This window comes from Entelurus aequoreus, linkage group LG25 (genome assembly GCF_033978785.1).
Source record: "Entelurus aequoreus isolate RoL-2023_Sb linkage group LG25, RoL_Eaeq_v1.1, whole genome shotgun sequence".
NCBI lineage: Eukaryota > Metazoa > Chordata > Actinopteri > Syngnathiformes > Syngnathidae > Entelurus > Entelurus aequoreus.
Window position 1 is genome coordinate 28,164,471 of NC_084755.1, and position 26,351 is coordinate 28,190,821.

General features: G+C 42.8%; 1 protein-coding gene across 1 annotated transcript in view; it reads left to right on the plus strand.

The window, feature by feature from the left end:
• LOC133642459 (phospholipid phosphatase-related protein type 5-like) overlaps positions 1-26,351 on the plus strand; it is a 209,651-nt gene that overhangs the window by 113,188 nt on the left and 70,112 nt on the right. Inside the window, exon 3 of the mRNA XM_062036651.1 lies at positions 7,001-7,189. Coding sequence (XP_061892635.1) covers positions 7,001-7,189 — 189 coding nt within the window. The remainder of the gene's footprint in view (positions 1-7,000; positions 7,190-26,351) is intronic.

Here is a 26,351-nt window from a genome sequence, read left to right on the forward strand (position 1 = left end):
CTTGTTTAAGTCGGGGTCCACGTTAATCAATTCATGGTACAAATATATACTATCAGCATATCACATTTCTCAGACTTCTTGGTAAGGATATCAAAGTGTATTGGAGAGGAGGCTATGCCGGATAGTAAAACCTCAGATTCAGGAGGAGCAGTGTGGTTTCCGTCCTGGTCATGGAACTGTGGACCAGCTCTATACTCCCAGCAGGGTCCTTGAGGGTGCATGGAGTTTTCTCAACCAGTAGGACCAGTACGAAATCTGAAGGAGACAGACGCCTAGGGACAACATGACACAACCCAAATGAACGGACCGTACTATTTCAGGTCAGGATGGGCCCCAGTTAGATTGAGGCCCCAATCATCTGGTTGTCCCATGTTGTCCTAACCTTAAGCTGGACGCAGTCCGACATGGGCTTGAGGTAGCCCAAGTTGGACAAGAATACCCCATGCTGGACGTCCAACTTGGGGCACCTTTGTCCATGGGCACCTAACCCTAACTTGGATTTGTTGTCCAGGGCCAGTATACCCCATATTTAACGTCCACTCTGGGCCGTGTCCAACTCTAAGCCTCCCTCTTGGGGTATTCCATAGACAGGCCGGACACAACTTGGGGCCCGTTGCAACTTCTTCTAAGTATGAAAGTCCCCAAGAGTATTTTTGAAAACCAAACTATACTAAAAAAAGGATGTACAAAAACTGGGCACCACTGTGATTTTAACCCAGATGGATTTGTAAAAAAACTTTTTTTCTTGGTTATTTAATAAGCAAATACTAGTCCACAATACATAGCTTCCACCTATGTTTGAGTTCTCGCCTGACATATCGTCCAGTGATTCTCACTGTGGTATGCCAAGGAATCACTTGGTTTAAGACAAGTGTTTTATTTTCCTATATTCAAACAGTGTTACTGTTCAAACCGTGTGCCAACATGTTAAATATATTTGTTAAACAAAACTCCTGCATTGTTTTTAATGGTTACTTAGGCTTACTACGCTACTGTATTCTAATGTTGGTCTTTATGGTGGTACTTGGTGAAACAAGTTTGAGAACAACTGATATAGTCATTATACATTGTCTCAGAAGGCTGAAATGTTTTAAGCCAGTAGATGAAACCTGATAATAAAACACACGTCCATGCATTTATAACAGTCTGAAATTATACAAAAAATACTACTAAACTCTGAAGGGACCTTATTCACTTTTGACTTACTGGTATGCAATCCAAGATAGGAAACCTTTTAGCAGTTACTGCATTACCAACTCATAGAAGGAAGCCCAATAAAGTGACAACCACTTTGTTATGCTCTTTCTGGCTGTTGTATGAAGACATCGCTCGCGGGGGCCAATTGGGAATTGTCGTTCCTGGGTGGTGACGAAAGAACAATAGTCTTGAAGGTGTGTTCTAGGGCTGGGCGAAATGGACGAAGAAGTATAATCTCGATATATTTTTACTTAAACTCGATATTCGATATAAATCTCGATATATTTTCCGGTGAAAGTATACATAAAAAGATATTCACTGAAATTGAAGTGAATGACAACTGTACTGTAAACAGTCAGTGGCACTTTTATTAAAACAGTTAGTCAAGATGGGTATTAACAGCACAGAAAATAAACTTCTTAACTAGCACAGAGTTCCATCCATCCATCCATCCATCTTCTTCCGCTTATCCGAGGTCGGGTCGCGGGGGCAGCATCCTAAGCAGGGAAGCCCAGACTTTCCTCTCCCCAGCCACTCCGTCCAGCTCTTCTCGGGGGATCCCGAGGCGTTCCCAGGCCAGCCGGGAGACATAGTCTTCCCAACGTGTCCTGGGTCTTCTCCGTGGCCTCCTACCGGTTGGACGTGCCCTAAACACCTCCCTAGGGAGGCGTTTGAGTGGCATCCTGACCAGATGCCCGAACCACCGCATCTGGCTCCTCTCGATGTGGAGGAGCAGCGGCTTTACTCTCACCCTATCTCTAAGGGAGAGCCCCGCCACCCGGCGGAGGAAACTCATTTTGGCCGCTTATACCCGTGATCTTGTCCTTTCGATCATAACCCAAAGCTCATGACCATAGGTGAGGATGGGAACGTAGATCGACCGGTAAATTGAGAGCTTTGCCTTCCGGCTCAGCTCCTTCTTCACCACAACGGATCGATACAGCGTCCGCATTACTGAAGACGCCGCCCCGATCTGCCTGTTGATCTCACGATCCACTCTTCCCTCACTCGTGAACAAGACTCCTAGGTAATTGAACTCCTCCATTTGGGGCAGGGTCTCCTCCCCAACCCGGAGATGGCACTCCACCCTTTTCCGGGCGAGAACCATGGACTCGGAGTTGAAGGTGCTGATTCTCATCCCACTCGGCTGCGAACCGATCCAGTGAGAGCTGAAAATCCTGGCCGGATGAAGCCATCAGGACCACATCATCTGCAAAAAGCAGAGACCTAATCCTGCAGTCACCAAACCGGATCCCCTCAACGCCTTGACTGCGCCTAGAAATTCTGTCCATAAAAGTTATGAACAGAATCGGTGACAAAGGGCAGCCTTGGCGGAGTCCAACCCTTACTGGAAACGTGTCCGACTTACTGCCGGCAATGCGGACCAAGCTCTGACACTGATCATACAGGGAGCGGACCGCCACAATCAGACAATCCGATACCCCATACTCTCTGAGCACTCCCCACAGGACTTCCCGAGGGACACGGTCGAATGCCTTCTCCAAGTCCACAAAGCACATGTAGACTGGTTGGGCAAACTCCCATGTACCCTCAAGAACCCTGCTGAGAGTTACACAACATAAATGAAATATACAAATATTCCTTCTACGTAAAATAAATAACATAGTAGCTGTGCAAATTATACAAAATGTATCAGACTCAGATAAAAAATACATTTGCAGGCAGGCACTTTTTAATTCCCAGTCGACGATGTAATGGACTGTCACACATGTACGGTTCTGGTCAGCGCCCGGCTTGGCAACTCGAGAACAGTTTTGATTTGGGCTAAGCAACTCAAATTAATGTTTTATCCAGACGCATACATTTGTCCAAATGTGGCCAAGTAGACACATTGTGGGTTTCCTGGACGTTGTCTACATCGCTAAAAGAAACATCTAAGGAAGAAAATCCGTCTGCCATCTTCCACTAGTTTTTTAAATATATAAATCGCCCGCTTAAATATTCCCTCTTCTCTTCTACGACTCTCTTTTCGTCATTTGTGATGTCTGTTATGATTTCACTTCCTGGTTCCATGACCCGCCCTATCTTGCCTCTGATTGGCCTGTCCCTAATGTGTTGCCCTAACCTTAACCAATCGTGACTCATCATAGTAAACAACCAACCAATAATGGATGTTCTTATACATAAACCAACCAATCAATGGATGTTCTTTTACGTGCAAAAGGGAGTGGGAAGCCGGGGAGAATCAAGGAACACAACAAATAATCGATATTACGATATTTTCTTAATTCATATCTTGTTTAAAAATACATCGATACATCTTACAAACTGGATATATCGCTGAGCCCCAGTTTGTTCAATATGAACAAGTTTTGTGTGCAAATGCCGGCTGTGTTTTGCCATAATTTATTATTTATGATGAAGTAAAGATTAGGGCTTCAACTCAGACCATGCAAAGACAATTTGTATTCCAAAAATGGGTAACAGTTGTGTCAAGTTGCTTGAAGCGTGACCCCAGGATGCAGAGATAGTCGGGGCAGTGCAGGTATAAATGTGTTTAATGAGAGCAAACTGCAGCCAGGAGAACTTATACAGCTAGGAGGTGTTACGTTGGGGTCGCATGTTTCCCCAAGATTCAGAAGGACGTCAGGAAGCTGCGTCCAGGTAAGATGCGGATTTATTCTCAATAGGTGACGGCAAAATGTACACAAGATAAACGTGCCGATGGCACGAGAAGCTACGGTGAAGCTTAGCAATGAACTAGCATGAGGGTAGTAGCAAGTAGCTAGTAAAATAAACTTACACATAGGGATTAAACAAACATGACTGCCAGGCTGAAGCGGATTTTGTCATGATCTGTGGTCCGTATCATGTTTTTGTTATGTTCTGTTAGTTTTGGACTCTTTTAGTTCCTGTTTGACACCTGAGTTTGTTTTAGTTACCATGGCTACTTATGATTTTCACCTGCCTCTGGTGTTCGGGACGCGCACCTGCTGCTAATCAGAGGACTATTTAAGCCTGCCTTTGCCAGTCAGTCTTCCTGGCGTCATTAGTTGTTTGCCTCATGCCTGGACTACGTAAGTCTTAGTTGTTTCATGCCACAGTTTCGTATTGGGTTCATGCCACAGTTTCGTGTGTGTTCTATGCCATAGTTAATGCTATTGGTTTCATGCCACAGTTTCGTGTTTGTTCTATGCCATAGTTAATGCTAGTTGTTTCATGCCACAGTTTCGTGTTTGTTTCATGCCACAGTTTCGTGTTTGTTTCATGCCACAGTTTCGTGAGGTTCATGTCTATAGTTTCATGTCCTAAGTTTTTGCCTTAGCTTCCACGTGCGATAGGCACGCTTGCCTTCGGGTTGTTTTCTGTTTTGTACCTCGTTCATTGTTTCTTAAGATTAAATCCTGTTCCTACCTGCAAGTCCTGTCCGGAGTCGTCCGTTTGCCTTCCTGGGAGAACGACCCCGCAGTAAGCGAAAACCCCGTCAGATATACTTAGCTCTCTGATTAGTGATCAGGAGCAGGTGAGCGTCCCGACCACTAATCAGAGGCAGGTGAAATTAATCAGCGCCCATGGCAACTCCGGAAACTAAAGTGAGCGCACAAACAGAAATAGACACCCAACTAAGAATAAACATGACCTGACGTGAGTAAGTCAGAACAGGAAGTGCACAAGAAAGTCTGCAGTTTTTTGTCTACAATTTCACTTCAAAATACATTTTGGATGAAAATGTTTTGACTTACATTCAAGTAAAACGCCTAAAAGAAAAAATCACCTGTGCGTCTCACACCTGTATGACACGCAAAACAAAAGCCAAGGATCATTTCTATGACAGCGCTTTGGTGTTTTCACGAATCTGCTGGGGAATGTGTTTCTTTGAACTAAACTCGTGGGCCACCACTTGAATAGCCCAATAATGGAAAAAGAGAGGACTTAAAGTGGAACCTTGAGGAACGGCACTAGTTTAACTAAAGAAGTTGAACAAATGCCTACTGACTGCATCTGAAGTAAACAAGACCTTACTTACTTAAATCACATTAAAAAAGAAATAAACATGTAACTGCCAAAAAGGAGAGGACTTAAAGAGGACTTTTGAGGAACACCTGAGTTATGTAAATCACAAGTTTGGACCCCAGTGTTGAAATCGTTACATTGTCAATCCAAAGATCTGACAGTGTTTACAGTGGTCCAAGTTCCGCCATACGGCAGGAACACTCCAGTGTTTTTAGTAATTTACTGCAAAAAATCTTTGTTCCCCCAGTTTGGAACTAAACTCGTGGCCCGGTATATGAGGTCATTCCCGGGCCACCATGTACAGAGCCGTGCGATACGTATAATCTGGACCATAAGGAACTGTTTTAGAGTGGAACGGAACTTTACTGTCATTGCACTTAAAAAAGTACAACGGAATGTCATTTTCAGTACAAACTCATTGGAGAACAGACATACAATATACAGGGTGGACAGAACAGAAAGACTGATGGGTTCGCCATGAAAAAGGTAAACATGCAGGCAGGAGAAGAAGAAGAAAAAAGCAGATCCCAAGAAAAAAACCTCAAGCAAAGTCCATTTACATATTCCGACACACAAAACTGGAGACTTGCAATGGGGGTATGGTATGGTATGGTATGGTATGGCATGCTATGGTATGGTATTGTATGCTCTTTATTGTCATTGCACAAGTATAACGTAATTTCATTTTCACCACAAAGACGTTCAAGATTAGACAAACAAACATTGGTGGTCAGAACAGGAACCATGGTGGGTCGCCACTACGGTGCCCCGTGTAAAAGGTGGGAAAAAGGTAGAGGCTGAGGAAGGATGAGTTAAAAAAAAAAAAAAAGTTTATCTCAAACTGGGCTCCTTTGTGTGCAGGGGACACAGACTGGGGCCAAGAAAAAAAACTTGATCTGTGATAAGCACACAAAAATTGTACACAGAAACCACAAGACTTGCAACAGGAGGGAATGGCGGCAGGAATGCGGCCCAAAAATGTCCTCCACTTCTCCCAAGAGCCCATCATGTGTCTAGCAGCTAACATTCGTCAGGACAGGCAGGCTCTCGTCGAGAAGACCTTTGGGGCAGCGTGGCGCAGATGGTAGAGCCCGGCCGTCGTGTCCTTGGGCAAGACACTTCACCCTTGCTCCCGATAAGTCCCGGCAGCTTCCGACATCAGCTTGTTAATGTGTGTGTGGATGTGACGTATAATGTAAAGCGCTCTGGGTAAGTGGAGCGCAATGAACAAAAGCCATTTACCATTTCGTTGAGAAGGCGGTTGATCAGTTTCGTTGTTTAGATTTTGGAGAGCAGTGCAAAAAGAGGCTCCCAGAAAGTTACGACAAAACAAAGAAGCAAAGGCTGGACAGACGAGGGAGGGGGATGGAATTAAAAAAAAGTTTTATAAGTAAATCAAAATCATCGTAGGTTTGACAGCACTACTATTTTTACTTCTAAGTAAATATCATTTTTCTGTCTCTCGCTCCACTCTCACACTCAATTTTTTTTGCACTGGCAATGCTTTCTTTCTGTTCGACTCCCCTTTCTGCCGTGAAAAGAGCAACTCTTTACATTTGCTATCTCTTTAATGTTCTTATCTTATCTTCTCCGGCGCTCTCTCCCCTCGCTCTCTCCCTCGCCCTCTCCTTTCTTCTCGGCTTCACATCCGAATCCAAACATCACACCGTGCCTCTCGTATTTTCCCCCCTATGCATCTCCCCGCCGCCGCGTGGAGCCGGGACCGGACTCGTCCCCCTTCCTCTCCACCTCCGCCCCAGCCTCTCCCTCCTCTCGCTCCCCTCTCGCCGTCTCGCTTCCTAACGGAGAGATAATGTTCTATTTCCAGCTGGTGATCATGGCCGGGACGGTTCTCCTGGCTTACTACTTCGAGTACACAGACACCTTCCCCGTGCACATCCAAGGGTTCTTCTGCTACGACAAGACCTTCTCCAAGCCCTACCCAGGACCGGACAACACCAGCAAGATCCCGCCGGTGCTGATCTTCTCGCTTGTCTCGGCCATCCCCACGCTTACGGTAAGAGTTCTTATTTATTTAAAAGTCTGCCTTTTTCAAAGGGGCCGTCAAAGTCACTGCCAAGCACCGTGTAGTCAACGCTTCATTGTGTGTCTTGTAAAGTTTCTGCAGTGTTGTGTTAAGTCATCTTTGACATGAGCTGCACTACTGATATAGTGAGCAGATTGGGAAGCTGCATGGAAGTGACACCCTCCCCCAGGCCCTGACAAGCAGGTGTGTGTGTGTGTGTGTGTGTGTGTGTGTGTGTTTTCAACACAATGGGAGTAGGCAGGCAGGTCATTATAGAAAAAGGCAGATTCAACCACACTCCAAAAGACAAAAAATAGAGAGCCAAAGTCAGCACATAGTTATCATGGCTGGCAGCAGTGGGGGGGAAAAAAAAGCTATTGGTGGAGAGCATAAAAAAGACAATAACTACAAAGGGAAGCAATTTAGAGTGTGTACACGTGGTAAGTGTGAGGTCCTAAGCAAGCTTAAATGGGCAAAACCATAAAACAAAACCCACCGAACCAGACTCGTTCCCCCGGATTACACCCGACTGAATACGAGAGGGACAAGCGGTAGAAAATAGATGGATCAATCAATCAATGTTTATTTATATAGCCCTAAATCACAAGTGTCTCAAAGGGCTGCACAAGCCACAACGACATCCGCGGTACAGAGCCCACATAAGGGCAAGGAAAAACTCACAACCCAGTGGAGCGTCGATGTGAATGACTATGATAAACCTTGGAGAGGACCGCATATGTGGGTGACCCCCCCCCCCTCTAGGGGAGACCGGATGCAATGGACGTCGAGTGGGTCTGACATAATATTGTGAAAGTCCAGTCCATAGTGGATCTAACATAATAGTGAGAGTCCAGTCCATAGTGGGGCCAGCAGGAGACCATCTCGAGCGGAGACGGGTCAGCAGCGCAGAGATGTCCCCGACCGATGCACGGGCGAGCGGTCCACCCCGGGTCCCGACTCTGGACAGCCAGCACTTCATCCATGGCCACCAGACCTGTGTCCCCCCCTCCACAAGGGTGAGGGGGGCAGAGGAGAAAAGAAAAAAAACGGCAGATCAACTGGTCTAAAAAGGGGGCTAGAGTATACAAATGAGTTTTATGATGGGACTTAAATGCTTCTACTGAGGTAGCATCTCTAACTGTTACCGGGAGGGCATTCCATAGTACTGGAGCCCGAATAGAAAACGCTCTGTAGCCCGCAGACTTTTTTTGGGCTCTGGGAATCACTAATAAGCCGGAGTTCTTTGAACGCAGATTTCTTGCCGGTACATATGGTACAATACTATCGGCAAGATAGGATGGAGCTAGACCGTGGATGGATGGATGAATACACTCACGCAGCCACGGTATTCTCTACAACGCGGTTGTGCCCAGGACCCCGAATTTTCACACGTTTACTTCGCGGTGTAGAACGAGCTAACGAGCAAGATATGTAATTTGTCTTTTATGGCTGCTACAAAGGGGGCTAGTTAGCTCAATACGGCTAACGCAAGCAAGCATGTCCACGGCATCAATCAATCCAAGTTTATTTATGTAGCCCTTAATCACGAGTGTCTCAAAGGGCTGCACAAGCCACAACGACATCCTCGGCTCAGATCCCACATCAGGTCGAGAAAAAACTCAACCCAATGGGATACAATGAGAAACCGGGCGATCGGTGCAATGGACGTCGAGTGGATCTAGTTAATAGTGTGAGAGTCTAGTCCATAGTGGATCTAACATAATAGTGTGAGAGTCCAGTCCATAGTGGATCTAGTTTATAGTGTGAGAGTCCGGTCCATAGTGGTGCCAGCAGGGGATCATCTCCAGTGGAGACAAGTCAGCAGCGCAGAGACGTCCCCAACTGATGCACAGAGGAGTGGTCCACCCCGGGTCCCGACTTTGAACAGCTAGCGTGTCATCCGTGGTCACCTAATAACCTCTCCACGCAGGAGAGGGGGGCAGAGCAGAAAAGAGACGGCAGATCAACTGGTCTAAAAGGGGAGTCTATTTAAAGGCTAGCGTGTACAAATGAGTTTTAAGATGGAACTTAAATGCTTCTACAGAGGTAGCATCTCTAACTGGAGGGCATTCCAGAGTACTGGAGCCCGAATCTAAAGTTACGAAGTTACTCTGCTCTAAATGGCGGACACGTCCCTCGAGCAGGGACAACCTCTCTATGAGAAGGAAGAAGACACACGAAGCCGTATTGTACTCACGTTTTTTTCCTTCACCGAGTCGAGTTCTTGCTGTCTTCGGAGCAAGGGGGCTTTGAGCCGAGGCTTTGTTAGCTCCGCTGGCTTGATAAGACTACACAATGAGTTGGATAAGGCCTAAGGAAGACTATAAAATATTTTAAATCACACAGAATCGAATGATAGCACTAAGCTTTGACGAGGAAAGAGCGTGGAGGAGCACAGCCGAACCAACAGCAGCGTGAACAATTTTTTGGGCTTTGTCGGAAGAAACTGGAAGTTGTTGATTGAAAATGTTGCTGAATAAAAATAACACCATATCGACCCAGTGATGTCCAAACCTACTAGTGCATAGTGCTCGCCCCGTTCTGTGACGTGGGAGCTCAATCAACCATTTACGTCACGTCTTGGGTCTTCTTTTGAAAAGATAACAAATAAGGAGATCTATACAACACGATCTCGGGAATAACGCGATCAATGTTTTATGGACCCCAACAACCGTGTTATGTTGAACTTTGAGCGTATATCATATGTCATTCTGTAAATCATACTTGCCAACCCTCCCAAATTTTCCGGGAGACTCCCGAATTTCAGTGCCTCTCCCGAAAATCTCCCGGGACAACCATTCTCCCGAATTTCTCCCGATTTCCAGCCGGACAATAATTTTGGGGGCGTGCCTTAAAGGCACTGCCTTTAGCGTCGTCTCTCACCTGAAAATGAGACTATTATATATGTCTCCGTTATCCATAGGTTTATCTATAACCCATAAAGTAGGCAGGCACGGAGCTATTTCTCAGCGTGTGTTTATTCCAGCCGGCACGTTAATACACTGACACACAACATCCGGTTTCCCATCATGCATTGCTTCAAAACTACGGCAAGTAGTAATGTCCAAAATTTCCAGCCGGACAAACAATATTGGGGCCGTGCCTTAAAGGCACTGCCTTTAGCGTCCTCTCTCACCTGAAAAGGAAACTATTATATATGTCTCCATTATCCATAGGTTTATCTATAACCCATAACACGGTGGCCGAATGGATATAGTCACTCATGAACGGTCAGAGAAGTACAAGGCGGCGGAAACGCAGCACCGGTCACAGCCCTGTATTATGGGCCACCTTGCCAAATGGAAACCCGAGGGTGTAACATATGCCGAGACAAAGATGGCTATGCTGATAGCTGTAAATGGTAAGTGGGTTATACTTGTATAGAGCTTTTCTACCTTCAAGGTACTCAAAGCACTTTGACACTATTTCCACATTCACCAATTCACACATACATTCACACACTGATGGCGGGAGCTGCCATGCAAGGCGCTAACCAGGACCCATCAGGAGCAAGTGTGAAGTGTCTTGCTCAAGGACACAACGGACGTGACGAGGTTGGTAGAAGGTGGGGATTGAACCAGGAACCCTCAGGTTGCTGGCACGGCCACTCTCCCAACCGCGCCACACCTTCCCCTTCTGTATCATGCAAAGAAACAAACTGGTACGTGATGTCAAAAAATGTTTTTGTAAATTATCAAAAAATGTTCCGTTCTCTGAGTTCCCGTGAACAAATGAAAGCTGTCTTTGTTGCACCAAGCCAAAGGCTTGGAAAATTCCGCTGTGTACGATGGGAGGAGACGGGAGGGGTTATCTATTGTGATCCAAGACTTGCCCAAGCTCGATCCAGGACCAGCCCAAGCCCGAGACATCTTTTTCTTTTGTGTTAATGTGACCGAAAACAATGGCTGTTTACATACCCCCCATTCCTTTAGAAACAGCTGTTGTTGTGTAAACAGGGAATATCCAAAATAAGGAGGAGACGCAAACCTTTTTCCATCAGAGCGTGGGTGACACTGTAAGAGGTTACAGGTCGAAAGTTTCTCCTCAATTGAGCCAAATTGAGTTCTGTCTCTGTTTATTTCCTTGCTTCTTGTCTTCTTTAATAGATGTCCTCGATGTTTGAACCTGACACATAACATATTGGACGTCTATTCAAACTGGACCCTGAGGCATCTAACCTCAACATGAGAGTGACCCTTGAGGGCCCAGAATCAACATTCTCAGCTTGTTCTTTTAAGCCTACTAAAGACTCACAGAGTGATTGTCAATTTTGCAATCAACGTATTGGATTTTTCCAACAGTGTAATTGCTTGATCTGGAGAAGGCGCATCGTGGTTATAGTACAAGGAGAGGAAGCCTCCTTTGATATCCCCCCCTTGGCTCCATCCCCAAGACGTAGAACACTGGATGTAGTGTTTTTCTGCTCGCACATACTCATTTAGGAAGAAGCCCGAGTCCTTCCAAGCTGCCCCAGCTGTTCTTTTTAGTAGATCTAGGTCATAACACATCACTTACACCTATTAGTGTTCCGTCTGACAGAGAGTTCACCGTGTTCAACAGCAGCAAGGTGCAGTAACTCGCCGCACTAACTCCCAGAGATGGAGTCATTGTGGGACAAATAAGCCTTGCAATGTTGCGTGATTTGTGTGGAAAATAATCAACTGTCGCCATATTACGATCTTTTGCTGTGAGTCACAGGACTCACAATCTGTCTTTTTGTAATAAACCACCAATTTCTTGAATTTCTTCACACTGCAGGGTATGTTGTCCAATTGGGATTTTTCAAATCAGATCTTTTTATGTAGTCCTTAACATTACAAAAAAAATGCGAAGTCTATTGTGAATGCAAACTGACCCTACTATACTCACAGTATACTCTGTTTGAAAAGTACCGGTTCCCCATTTTTATTTTTTATTTTTTTTAACGGATATGACGCCGCGGTGTCACATTGTGACATTGCTGGTTTTACGAGCAGAGGAGCATGTTCGGCAGCGCACACACACGGAGTACTTACAAGCAGACACAGTGTGTAGACAGAAAATGGAGAATGGATGCATTTTGGCCTAAAAACTAAAGATAAAGGTGAAGTTATAATGCTATAATGCCCTCAGGAAGAGGTGCTTTAAGACATGGCTAGCTAAAAGTCGGCAGTGTTTTAGCTACTTCTAAATCACTGATCCTCATTCCTATGGCGACAAATAAAGTATGTTTCTTACAAGTATCATTATCACTGCATGACGAGGAATAGCTAAACATGCTTCACTACACACCGTAGTAGCTCACTGCTAACAAAAGATAGCATGCCTGAATGTAAACAAATGCCATGGGTGGATCTACACCTAACATCCACCGTAATGATACCAAGTACAATAGCGTATCTAGTCGATACTACTATGATTATATCGATATTTTTTATCTTTTTTTAAAAATATTTTAAAAAATTCATATTATGTTTATAAACTCAGGAAATATGTTCCCGGACACATGAGGACTTTGAATATGACCAATGTATGATCCTGTAACTACTTGGTATAATATCGGTACCTAAATGTGTGGTATCATCTAAAACTAATGTAAACTATCAAACAACAGAAGAATAAGTGATTATTACATTTTAACAGAAGTGTAGCTAGAACATGATGAAACAAAAAATAAGCAGATATTAACAGTAAATGAACAAGTGGATTAATAATCAATTTTTACAGTTTGTCCTTCATAATGTTGACAAAATAATAGAATGATAAATGACACAATATGTTACTGCATACGTCAGCAGACTAATTAGGAGCCTTTGTTTGTGTACTTTCTACTAAAAGACAAGTTGTCTAGTATGTTCATTATCTTATTTAAGGACAAACTTGCAATAATAAACATATGTTTAATGTACCCTAAGATTTGTTGTTAAAATAGAGCTAACAATGACATTTAATGTGGTCCCCTATATTTAGAAAAGTATCAAAAAGTATCGAAATACATTTTGGTACCGTTACCAAAATATTGGTATCGGGACAACCCTACATGTGAGTTGTAACTTCTATTTAAAAAAAAACATAATCCGCTTGAGATTTGTGTTATTCTCTCAATCTCGTTTCTGTAATGCATTATTGCCTTCTCAAAACCGGTGGTAAATTGAGAATCAATTCTGAATCGAATCATGAGTTGTTGGATGATTCCTATACCTATAGTACTATTTTTTATCCCCACTGAATACTTACTTAGTTTTTACCCAGGTAATTATTTGAATTATATTTTTAAATTTTACTTGAATCACATTACTCTGAAGCAACAGTACATTTACTTGAGTGCAATTTGGCTCCTGACTTCTTCCCTCATTTAAAAACGTGCATGTTGACATCTAAGGGTGAACTGGAATTGTTACCCTTTATTTTTCACAAAAAAATTATACAGAATTATATATTATACAAAAAAAAAGAAATAACATTAAAATTATTAAAAATACAAAAAATACAAAAAATAATAAAAATAAAACAAATAACAAAATAATAAAAAAAAAATATTATTAAAAAAAAACCACTAATAGATAGTCGGTAGTAAGAAAGTAATTAATGCATCAGGATTTTTTTTTGCTTACATATAACTGTAGGGCTGTGAATCTTTGGGCACCACACGATTCAATTTGATTATTGGGGTTGATGATTCAATTCAGAATCCATTCTCGATTCAAAACGACTCTCGATTCAAAATCAAGACTTTTTAATAAAATTTGATGCCAGTTCTATGATTAACTACATTTCTCCATAAAATAGATAAACAGCTGTGTAAATGTCTGTATTACTTAAAATAAAACTGCTTTTGATTGATAACATTCTACCCGAACATTTAATAAAGTCAAACACAAATAAGGCAACACAGAGAAGCATCCAACACTTCTCTTTTCTAAAGTAAATCTGTACAGCAGATATGATTATCTACATCAACAATATGATTTGCAGCCAGGACAGTCTAAATATATATATATATATATATATATATATATATATATATATATATATATATATATATATATATATATATATATATATATATATATATATATATATATATATATAATAATTTCACCACACCTAGTGTGTGTGTGACTACCAGGAGACAGGAAACAATCATCGAGCCCTGACTGGAGGGCGAGGCAGGCATAAATAGCAGCCTGGTTGCCAAATGCAACCAAGTGTGCCAGGCAGCCAATCAGAGATAGGTGAGGGAAACGAGTGCTCAGGGAGACGTGCAGGAAATGGAACTAAAATAAGAACGCTGACAGGAAATAAACACAAACTAAGGAAACACAACCAAACGTGAATGTGACAGATCGTCACAGTCTCGCTTCCAATCGGTCGGCCGGGGAAAGCGAGGCGGCACCGCCACACCAGGCCATCTCGCGGGTTGCTCCCCAGGAATAGAGGCTGACCCGCGGGCAGTCAAGGGGTCCGTAAGGACTTTACCTTCGTCTTCTGTTGACATCACGCCAACAGCGTTGGCTGCAATATCCTCCTCAAATTAATTTTGCGGGATTAGATTTACGGCTCATGACGTAAAATTTAGACTTAGACTTCCTTTTATTGTCATTCAAAGTTGAACATTACAGTACAGATAAGAACTACATTTTGTTGCATTAGCTCATTGTAGTGCAGGATAAAAGAGCAATAAGGTGAAGATATAAATAAATAGATTACTGTACAGATAAATATATTGCACTTTTGCATATGCATCCACGTTTATGGATGTATGTTATATTGTCTTTATATTCCAGCGAGCTAATCCGTTTTTGGGGGGAATTGAGGAAATTATTTTGATGCGTTCAAGAGTCTTATGGCCTGAGGGAAGAAGCTGTTACATCTGCTACGGAGGCTGCGGAACCTCTTTCTAGAGTCCAGCAGTGAAAACAGTCCTTGGTAGGGGAGGGAGGAGTCTCTACAGATTTTCTGAGCCCTGGTCAGGCAGCAGCTTTTTGCGATTTCCCGGAGAGGAGGAAGAGGAGTCCTGATGATCTTTCCCGCCGTCCTCACCACTCTCTGCAGAGACTTCCAGTCTGAGGCACTGCAGGCTCCAGTCCAGACAGAGATGCAGTTGGTCAGTAGGCTCTCTATAGTGCCTCTGTAGAATGTGGTGAGAATGGCGGGAGGGAGCTGTGCTCTTTTCATCTGACGCAAAAAGTGCATGCGCTGCTGAGCTCTTTTTACAATATGGCCTGTGTAGGGACCAGGTCATATTGTCAGTTGTCTGCACACCCAGGAACTTGGTGCTGCTTACGATCTCCACTGCTGTGCTGTTGATAAAGAGTGGAGTGTGGCTGGACTGGTGCCTCCTGAAATCGACGATGATCTCCTTGGTCTTGTCGACGTTCAGGACCAGGTTGTTGGTTCTGCACCAGTCAACCAGATGTTTCACCTCCTCCCTGTAGTCCATGTCGTTGTTGTCACGGATGAGGCCCACTACTGTCGTGTCGGCCGCATACTTCACAATGTGGTTAGTAGTGGACCTGGCGCAGCAGTTATGGGTAAAACACCCTTTGATGGAAACACCTACAAGTTCCAAACGCACTTTGTCGAAATTTTCGAAAAACTGCAATGGAATCTTAGACTTAGACTTAGACTTAGACAAACTTTAATGATCCACAAGGGAAATTGTTCAACACAGTAGCTCAATTACAATGATGGAAAGTGTAAGGATAGAAAGGACAATGCAGGTATAAATAGACTAAATATAGCGATATAAAATATAACATATATACGAATATATACATAATATGTGTACAGTATATTATATATACAGATATATTATATTATGTCTATAACATATATACAATATATAACAATTAGCATGTAAAATATTACAGTATATGTGACCATAGCAGCATAAAATAGAGAGTAGATCCAGCAGAAAATAGAAAATAGACATTAAAAACAAAGAGAAGTAGCTGACATAGAAGGTGTCAGGTAATAGGCAGATATCATCTATTGCTGTATGGCGAGTGATTATACAGCTGGATGGAGTGCGGAATGAAGGACTTCTTGAATCGCACAGTGCGGGAAGGAAGCTGAAGGAGTTTGTTGGAGTATGAACTCCGCTGTCCCTCAATTGTCAGGTGGAGTGGGTGGGCAGGATTGTCCATGATGGCCAGCAGTTTGTCCAGTGTCCTCCTGTCCCTCACTGACACAAACGCCTCCAACTGCGTGTGCCAATAGTTTGGCCGGCTTTCTGGATCATTTTATCAATCCGGTTTGAGTCCCTTTTGCTGGTGCTGCTCCCCCAACAAACCACTGCAAAGTACAGACTGATAAAATATCTCTAACAGCTTTCTGCACGCATAAAATGACCTAAGCTTCCTCAGGAAAAAGAGTATGCTCATGTCCTTCTTGTAAACAGCTTTGCAGTTGTCCTTCCAGTCCAGTCTGCTGTTCAAATGGACTCCCAGGTACTTATACTGCCACACTACTGCCACCTCCCGGCCCTGGATCTTGATGGGCTCCACCGGGATCATTCTCTTCCTGAAGTCGATGACCAGATCCTTGGTCTTGTCCACATTAAGGACCAGATGGTTCGCCTGAGACCACTCCACAAAGTCAGCGATCAGTGTCCTGTACTCCAATTCCTGTCCCTCTCTGATACAACCGACCACAGCAGAGTCGTCAGAGTATTTCTGCAGGTGGCAGGATCTGGAACTGTACATCCATAAATGCAGCGAGTGATAATAGCAGTCGCTTCTCTTGCAGGCCAACACCTCTTCCATGAGAGAAATAATCCGAACGACTCGAAGTATGTCTGTAAAAAAATCCAAAATGCCATGAAAACTGCAGTGCTAAAGCAAAATAAAGGTGACGGGTCGAGCAAACGATCAAAGGACGCAAGTCAGTGAGGAGCGAGAGCACGGTACAAATAACTTCTGGTATTCATCATCGTCCTTGTGGGGAGGACAGCTGGGCCTCGGAAGGGTATTGATGTTTATTTTTATTTGCAAAAGTTGCCTTTAACAACACTGACTTCAACAAGTTTACGCAGACGTCCACAAATGACTGTGGTACACAACGTAACCCAACACAGCGCGGTATCAAGCTGCTGGCTCACGACGCCTGATTGAATCCTGGATATCCTCCAGACAGTTAAGCACTGTTTCAGTCCAAGTGCCAGCACAACAACCACCATTATACGTCCGTGCCATGGCAGACATTCTGCACAATCACCGCTTGATTTGTCAACCAAATTGTTGTATGACCCACTCCAACAGCCGCGTCTGTGATTGTCTCCACTGCTCTCATCAACACGTATTTTCAAACTCAAAGGGGCCTTTTTCCCTCTGCCCACTCTTGCATGTTTCACACGTCCCAATTAGCGCGTCATCTGCCGTTTTGGCGCTGGCTAAAGAAATATGAAAAGCAGGAGTCACAACGATGACCTTAGGTATCTTAAATAATCAAATAAATCAGCTTAAAGGGGACCTTATATGCAAAAACAACTGTTTTTGTGTATTTGGGATCTGCATAAGTCCCAAATCAAACCGTGGAGGATATTCTGAGATATTTATAAAATAATCTTGCCTTTCTTCATGCTTCCTCTAAATGAGCGGTTTGGAATTGGCTCTCTCCTGTAACGTTTTCTGCCCTGTGATGTCAGCGGATATCTCCATATATGGAGATCTCCATATATGGTAGAAATGTACTTGAAGCTCTTTCGTAAGTAAACAATCAAAGGATCCTACTTGGCTGCTGACGTATGCAGTAACATATTGTGTCATTTATCATTTTATTAGTTTGTCAACATTATGAGGGTCAAGCTGTAGAAAATTGAGTTACTAATTTACTTGTTCATTTACTGTTTTAACATGTTCTATCTACACTTCTGTTCAAATGTGATAATCACTTGTTTGTCTGTTGTTTGGATACTTTACATTAGTTTTGGCTGATACTACACATTTTGATATCAATCCAATACAGGGTCATATTTAAAGTTGACAAAAGATTTTAAAATAATTCAAAATATCGATGTTATCATTATAGTATCGTCTACGTACAGCCCTTGTACTTGGTATCGTTGCAGCCGTTGTCTGCTGTCATCGCAGGGGTACAGAGTTAGCTCCATGGACGGAAGTTTAACAAAAAATAAATAAATAAAAGGTAAATCATCGCAAAAACAAAATTATGTATTTTGTTAATCATTTCTAAACAGACAACTTTACCTTTAAATGTGCAGGTAATAAAAATATGGCATTTAATATTGTGTATTTAGTGCTAACTCAACAGCATGCTAAATAATGTTTATACATAAATAGTCTACATTTGAATAAAACATGGAAATAAAAAATATCATAAGCTGTTCAGCCATTATCGGAATGTCTCTACTAGGGTTGTCCCAATACCAATATTTTGATACCGGTACCAAAATGTATTTTGATACTTTTCGATACTTTTCTAAATAAAGGGGACCACAAAAAATGGCATTATTGGCTTTATTTTAACAAAAAATCTTACGGTACATTAAACATATGTTTCTTATTGTCAACACATGGACTATGGAGTGTTTTTTTTCCCCGGAATGCAAAGGAATTGGATCGGACATGGCGTGAAGGTAAAGACATGATTTAATTTTACTATAAAAAGGAACAAACAAAAAGTGCGCACAAGGCGGAGAACAAACTTGGCTAAGAAACAAAAACTACCACAAAGGCAAAACTATGGACATGAAACAAAAACTTGTTAACTGTTACATGAATAAACAAAAACTTACTTGGAAAAAATGGAACTATGGCATGGATATCAGAGGTATCATCAGGTAACATGGGTAACAGAGGTATCAGAGGTAACATGGGTAGCATGGGTAGTAGAGGTAATGTCGCCAGGCCGATTCCCTGGCAACTACAGGCTTAAATAATAATGTCACATGAGTAACAACAAGTGCGTGAGTCCAAAATGTGAAACAGGTGAAAACTAATGGGTTGACATGGAAACCAAACAATGGAGTGTAAACAGGAACTAAAAAGAGTCTTAAACCAACAGGACATAACTAAACAAAACGTGACCACTGAACATGACACTTATTGCAATGGAAGAACAATTTTAGATGTAATCATAGTAGTATCGACTCGATACGCTATTGTACTTGGTATCATTACAATGGATGTCAGGTGTAGATCCACCCATGGCATTTGTTTACATTCAGGAGCGCTAGCTTGCTGTTAGCGGTGAGCTATTGTATCCTCCTACGGTGTGTAGTGAAGCATTTTTAGCTATTCCTCGTCCTGCAGGGATGATACTTGTAAGAAATGTACTTAATTTGTCGCCATGGAGACTAAGATTAGTGATTTAGAAGTAGCTAAAACACTGCCGATTTCGGATGGACGTTAGCTGCTAGCTAGCTAGCCATGTCTTAAACACCTCTTCCAGGGCGTAAAATTTGCTGGAACTTAGAATCACTGCATCATTGTTAAGTCCAGAATAGGGTTGTATGGTATACTGGTCAGTGTTGCAGCTAGGAATTTTCTAAATGGGGTCCCAGGGACCCCATCAAGTCATAACAATGGGGTGCCACAGTAAATTTTTGGGGTCCCACTTTTTTGTAATCGTTTTGAAAACAAATGATAAATGAATGCATTATCCTGTTATATCTCACATTTTATATTGTGAAAAAGGTTGTCATAAACATTACTTAATTAAATAAAACACATTTTTATGCATATGTAAATGTATTCAGTTATAAACATTCATTCACTTTCTTCTTTCCTTCATGGATCTGAACTTTACCGCTGCCGGTATTTTTTTCTGTATTTTTATTTAATAAGTTGTATGCGTATTTATTTCAGTATAAAAGTGTAAAACGTTTTTTTTTTGCTTCGGATAATGGTGTGCCGGGGCATGCAATGACAAATTTAATTGTAAAAGGTTTGTTTGCATTTTGACGCGAATGAGTTTCGGTGTGTAGTGAAACATGTTTAGCTATTCCTCGTCCTGCAGTGATAATGGTACTTGTAAGAAACATACTTTATTTGACGCCATGGAGGCGAGGATTAGGGATTTAGAAGTAGCTAAAACACTGCTGATTGGGGCTGGACGTTAGCCGCTAGCTAGCTAGACATGTCTTAAAGCACGTCTTCCTGAGGGCGTTTCAGTGTTATAACTTCACCTTTTATCTTTAGTTTTTAAGCCAAAATGCGTCCATTCTCCCTTTTATGTCTACACACTGTGTCTGCTTGTAAGTTCTCTCTGATTGTGCGCTGCCAAACATGCTCCTCTGCTCGTAAAACCAGCACGACATTTTTCAATGTTAAAAAATAATAATTAATGAACAAATTATCACCCTGATTCTGTCAGGTCTAGAACCCCAAGATGCAGAGATGGCAGGCGTAGCGCAGGAAAACATGACTACAAAGAGGCGTGGAACCCAAAACAGCCAAAAGGAACCAGGATAACAGTAGACAGGAAACAGGAAACAGGACACAATCATCGAGCCCTGACTAGAGGGCGAGGCAGGCATAAATAGTAGCCAGATTGGCAATTGCAACCATGTGTGCCGGGCTGCCAATCAGGGACAGGTGAGGGAAACGAGCGCTCAGGGAGTCATGCAGGAAATGGAACCAAAATAAGAGCGCTGACAGGAAATAAACACAAACACAGAGGAAATCCCAAACATAACCAAACTGTCAGTGACAAGCCTAACAATCAGAAATAACCCTCAATAGGCTGTCGACTTACACGTTGCCGAACATGCTCGCCTGCTCGTAAAACCAGCAATGTCACAACGTGACGATGAAGGGGGGGGGCGGTACTTTTTAGAGGCGGTATAGTACCGAATATGATTCATTCGTATCGCGGTACTATACTAATACTGGTATACCGTACAACCCGCTCTAGAACTATGAAATAACTGTCAATTTTGTCAGCATGAATACATTTTATTCACTTGAGTGCATCAAAATGCTTACAAATAATGATCATTGCTGCGCAGTAATCATTGTTTGCCTTAATTTGTTTATTTTTAAATTATTGAAATTATGAGCACCCTATTTTTTATCAAATTATTAGATTCATGTGATGAGTGACTCAAATATGTGTCGTTGTCACACCTTGTATTAAAATTACCACATGCTGAGGTGTTACTTTGGGGTGCCAGACAGGAATTACACTCATTCCTATTTCTATATTAGTAGCGAGGATTACACAAGTCGTGGTGGGCCTCTACACAAAAACAAAAAATAACAAACCGCAAAATGCCCAAATTGTGGCATCAAAACTAACATTTTGTTGTTGCTGCAGGTGTCTGTTTTCTCTTCCTATGACCCGCTGTCATAAACTAAGAGCCCCCTCAGTTTAGACCGGTTTACTGTACCAGCAGCACACCCATCGTACTGTAAGTAAACCACACAGATGGCAGGGTGGGATTCGTCATGTGGGGGCCGGGCAGCAGTTCTTGTTGTGACACGGGCTGCCGTGGTTGTGCCAATTATAGCTTCGTTCAAAAGGATTCCACCCCCATTGTTAATGACATTCATTTACAATTGTTTTTTTTTTAAGTTGCCCGATTTAAAAATACAATTACTGTTTATTAAGGGCGTCCTGATTCAATATTTATATTGTAGGTCATGACAGTTTGGACTAATTGAATCACTTCCTGTCCTGGTGCTCTTGTTTTGTCAGTATTTCCTGTTTGGTCTCTGTGTTTTTGAAGCACCTTTCACTTTCTCTCCCTTGCCCTGCCAGCACACCTGTTCCTCATTGCTAATTAGTTCTATTTAGGTCCACCTGTTTCCTTCTTTCAGAGTTTGGAATCATTTGACGTTGTAGTCTGTCTCGTGCGCTTCCAATCCAATCAATCCCTGATCCAATCCCCTGTATTTACAGTCGTGGTCAAAAGTTGACATACACTTGTAAAGAACATAATGTCATGGCTGTCTTGAGTTTCCAATCATTTCTACAGCTCTTATTTTTTTGTGATAGAGTGATTGGAGCACATACTTGTTGGTCACAAAAAACATTTATGAATTTATTATGGGTCTACGGAAAATGTGACCAAATCTGCTGGGTCAAAAGTATACATACAGCAATGTTAATATTTGGTTACATGTCCTTTGGCAAGTTTCACTGCAATAAGGCGCTTTTGGTAGCCATCCACAAGCTTCTGGTTGAATTTTTGACCACTCCTCTTGACAAAATTGGTGCAGTTCAGCTAAAAGTCTTGGTTTTCTGACATGGACTTGTTTCTTCAGCATTGTCCACACGTTTAAATCAGGACTTTGGGAAGGCCATTCTAAAATCTTAATTCTAGCCTGATTTAGCCATTCCTTTACCACTTTTGCCCTGTGTTTGAGGTCATTGTCCTGTTGCAACACCCAACTGCGCCCAAGACCCAACCTCCGGGCTGATGATTTTAGGTTGTCCTGAAGAATTTGGAGGTAATCTTCCTTTTTGATTGTCCCGTTTACTCTCTGTAAAGCACCAGTTCTATAGGCAGCAAAACAGGCCCAGAGCATAATACTACCACCACCATGCTTGACGGTAGGTTTGGTGTTCCTGAGGTTAAAGGCCTACTGAAACCCTCTACTACCGACCACGCAGTCTCATAGTTTATACATCAATGATGAAATCTTAACATTGCAACACATGCCAATACGGCCCGGTTAGATTAGTAAAGTGCAATTTTAAATGTCCCTCGAAATATCCTGCTGAAAACGTCTCGGTATGATGACGTTTGCGCGTGACGTCACGGATTGTAGCGGACATTTTGGGACAGCATTGTGGCCAGCTATTAAGTCGTCTGTTTTCATCGCAAAATTCCACAGTATTCTGGACATCTGTGTTGGTGAATCTTTTGCAATTTGCTTAATGAACAATGGAGACAGCAAAGAAGAAAGCTGTAGGTGGGAAGCGGTGTATTAGCGGACGGCTGCAGCAACACAAACACGTAGCGGCTATGTCGTAGCCGGTGTTTCATTGTTTACATTCCCGAACGATGACAGTCAAGCTTTACCATTGGCCTGTGGAGAACTGGGACAACATAGACTCTCACCAGGAGGACTTTGAGTTGGATACGCATGCTTGTGGAGATGGGACAACAGAGACTCTTACCAATAGGACTTTGAGTTGGATACGCGCTACCGTGAGTACGCAGCTGCGGCTTCCAAACATTTGATCGCTTGGCCGTACGTGCGTGCCGCTATGTGCATGTCACGTACGTAACTTTGGGGAAATATATGTGCTGTATGAACTTTGGGGAGGTGAACGGTACTTTTGGCTGTGGGATTGAGTGTGTTGTGCGGGTGTTTGATTTGTATTGGTGGGTTGTATGGACGGGAGGGGGGAGGTGTTTGTTATGCGGGATTAATTTGTGGCATATTAAATATAAGCCTGGTTGTGTTGTGGCTAATAGAGTATATATATGTCTTGTGTTTATTTACTGTTTTAGTCATTCCCAGCTGAATATCAGGTCCCACCCGCCTCTCACAGCATCTTCCCTATCTGAATCGCTTCCACTGCCCTCTAGTCCTTCACTCTCACTTTCCTCATCCACAAACCGTTCATCCTCGCTCAAATTAATGGGGAAATCGTCGCTTTCTCTGTCAGAATCGCTCTCGCTGCTGGTGGCCATGATTGTAAACAATGTGCAGATGTGAGGAGCTCCACAACCTGTGACGTCACGCTACTTCCGGTACAGGCAAGGCTTTTTTATCAGCGGCCAAAAGTTGCGAACTTTATCGTTGATGTTCTCTACTAAATCCTTTCAGCAAAAATATGGCAATATCGCGAAATGATCAAGTATGACACATAGAATGGATCTGCTATCCCCGTTTAAATAAGAAAATCTCATTTCAGTAGGCCTTCAAGGCCTAACCTTTTCTCCTCCAAACATATTGCTGGACATTGTGGCCACACAGCTCCATTTTTGTTTCATCTGACCACAGAAATTTCCTCCAGAAGGTCTTATCTTTGTCCATGTGATGAGTTGTAGAAATTATTGGAAACTCAAGACACCCATGACATATTAATGCCTCATGTCAATTTGGAGGACGATCTGATCATCTAAAGCCAATTAAAGACAGTTTGACGGTTGATTGTGAGGTGCCGTTTTCGCCACCAGGCTCCGCCCATTATGAATAGGCACTGACCCATCGGCCACTTCAGGTTGACGTCATCATTATTTGTACGAATTACAATCAACATCAGAACTTGTGGAGCCAAGTTATTAACGTTTCGTGATTTGAGGCGAACCCTCGGATCAAAGTTTGGCGCCGTGCCACGCCCACATCGTAGATATTATTTATTGACAATTCATCATCACCAGTCAGTTTAGTATTTTTGTCTGATCATTTAAAGTGACGTCATGACAGTTTGATTAGAGATTTGTGAAGCATTATTCGCCATCAGGCTCCGCCCACTATGAATAGGTATGAACAGGCTCTTCCAGGTGTCATCATAATTTGTACCGATTAACATCAAGATCTGAACTTGTGGAGCCGAGTTATTAAAGTTTGGTGTTTTTTGGCGCCATGCCACGCCCACTTCTTATGCCGCAGGCAAAATGGTATTAAATAATCATTGCATATCTACTTTAGCCGCCATATGGCAGTAGATTGTTGAATTGTTCTGTGGCAATTCCAACTTTGACCACAGCGTCAGCTGCTATGTAGAGTGGCGCTTTCCATCATTTTCAGCAGACTGCATTCCCCCAGCGCCCTTTTCCTCTTACTTTCTTTAAGTAGTCACACCAGCCTTTTTGTCATCAGACCAAATAGCTACGCAGTAACGAACATTCGCGTTAAGTTCCCGGGGGTTCACCGAGTCACTACAACTCTGCAGGCATGGACAAACACAGCTCATTAGCAGTGTACCATGAATTGATATACGTGGACCCCGACTCAAACAAGTTGAAAAACGTATTCGGGTGTTACCATTTAGTGGTCAATCGTACGGAATATGTACTGTACTGTGCAATCTACTAATACAAGTTTCAATCAATCAATCAATGTGAAGCTAGGACACAGAGCAAAACAAGGGCTCTATCTAGTGGTGCGCCAAAGAATCGCTCGATTCAAGTCCATCCCCATCCATCCTTTTTCTACCGCTTGTCCCTTTCGGGGGTCGCGGGTCCAGTGTTTTATGATCCTACATTCCAACGCGGTGTGTAAAAATTATGAATAAACTTGCCACTCAGGTTGTTCGGTATACTGTCTGATATAATGTCTGATCAAGTACCGCAATACTGATTGATTGAAATCGGTGCCGTACTGTGTTTGAAAAGTACCGTTCTTTCATTCAAGTGCAGCTGCGCCAGCCGAGTCACATGATGTTGATTGTGTCAAAACGCACACACAAAGTGCATACAAGCTTTCTTCCTCTCCATCTTGGAGAGGAAGAATGTCAAAAAACTACAATTCTACTGGTTAATATTGAGGGTGGTGGAGTACAATATGGAGGTATTTGGACTTCAAAACTAACAAAGGTGACACTTTAAACAAGGGAGTGCCGCGCTTCAAGTGTTGCTTTAAAGGCCTACTGAAAGCCACTACTACCGACCACGCAGTCTGATAGTTTACATATCAATGATGAAATCTTAACATTGCAACACATGCCAATACGGCCGGGTTAACTTATAAAGTGCAATTTTAAATTTCCCGCTAAACTTCGTGTTGAAAACGCCTTTCGATGATGACGTATGCGCGTGACGTAGCTAGTGAAACAGAAGTATCGGTACCCCATTGAATCCAATACAAAATAGCTCTGTTTTCATCTCAAAATTCCACAGTATTCTGGACATCTGTGTTGGTGAATCTTTTGCAATTTGTTTAATGAACAATGAAGACTGCAAAGAAGAAAGCTGCAGGTGGGATCGGTGTATTAGCGACGGACTACAGCAACACAACCAGGAAGACTTTGACTCGGATAGCAGACGCGCTAGCCGACGCTAGCCACCGACCGCACGGATGATCGTGGTGAAGTCCTTCGTCCTTCCGTCGATCGCTGGAACGCAGGTGAGCACGGGAGTTGATGAGCAGATGAGGGCTGGCTGGCGTAGGTGGAGCGCTAATGTTTTTATCATAGCTCTGTGAGGTCTCGTTATACTAAGTTAGCTTCAATGGCGTCGTTAGCAACATCATTTTTAAGCTTCGCCAAACTGGAAAGCATTAACCGTGTATTTACATGTCCATGGTTTAAT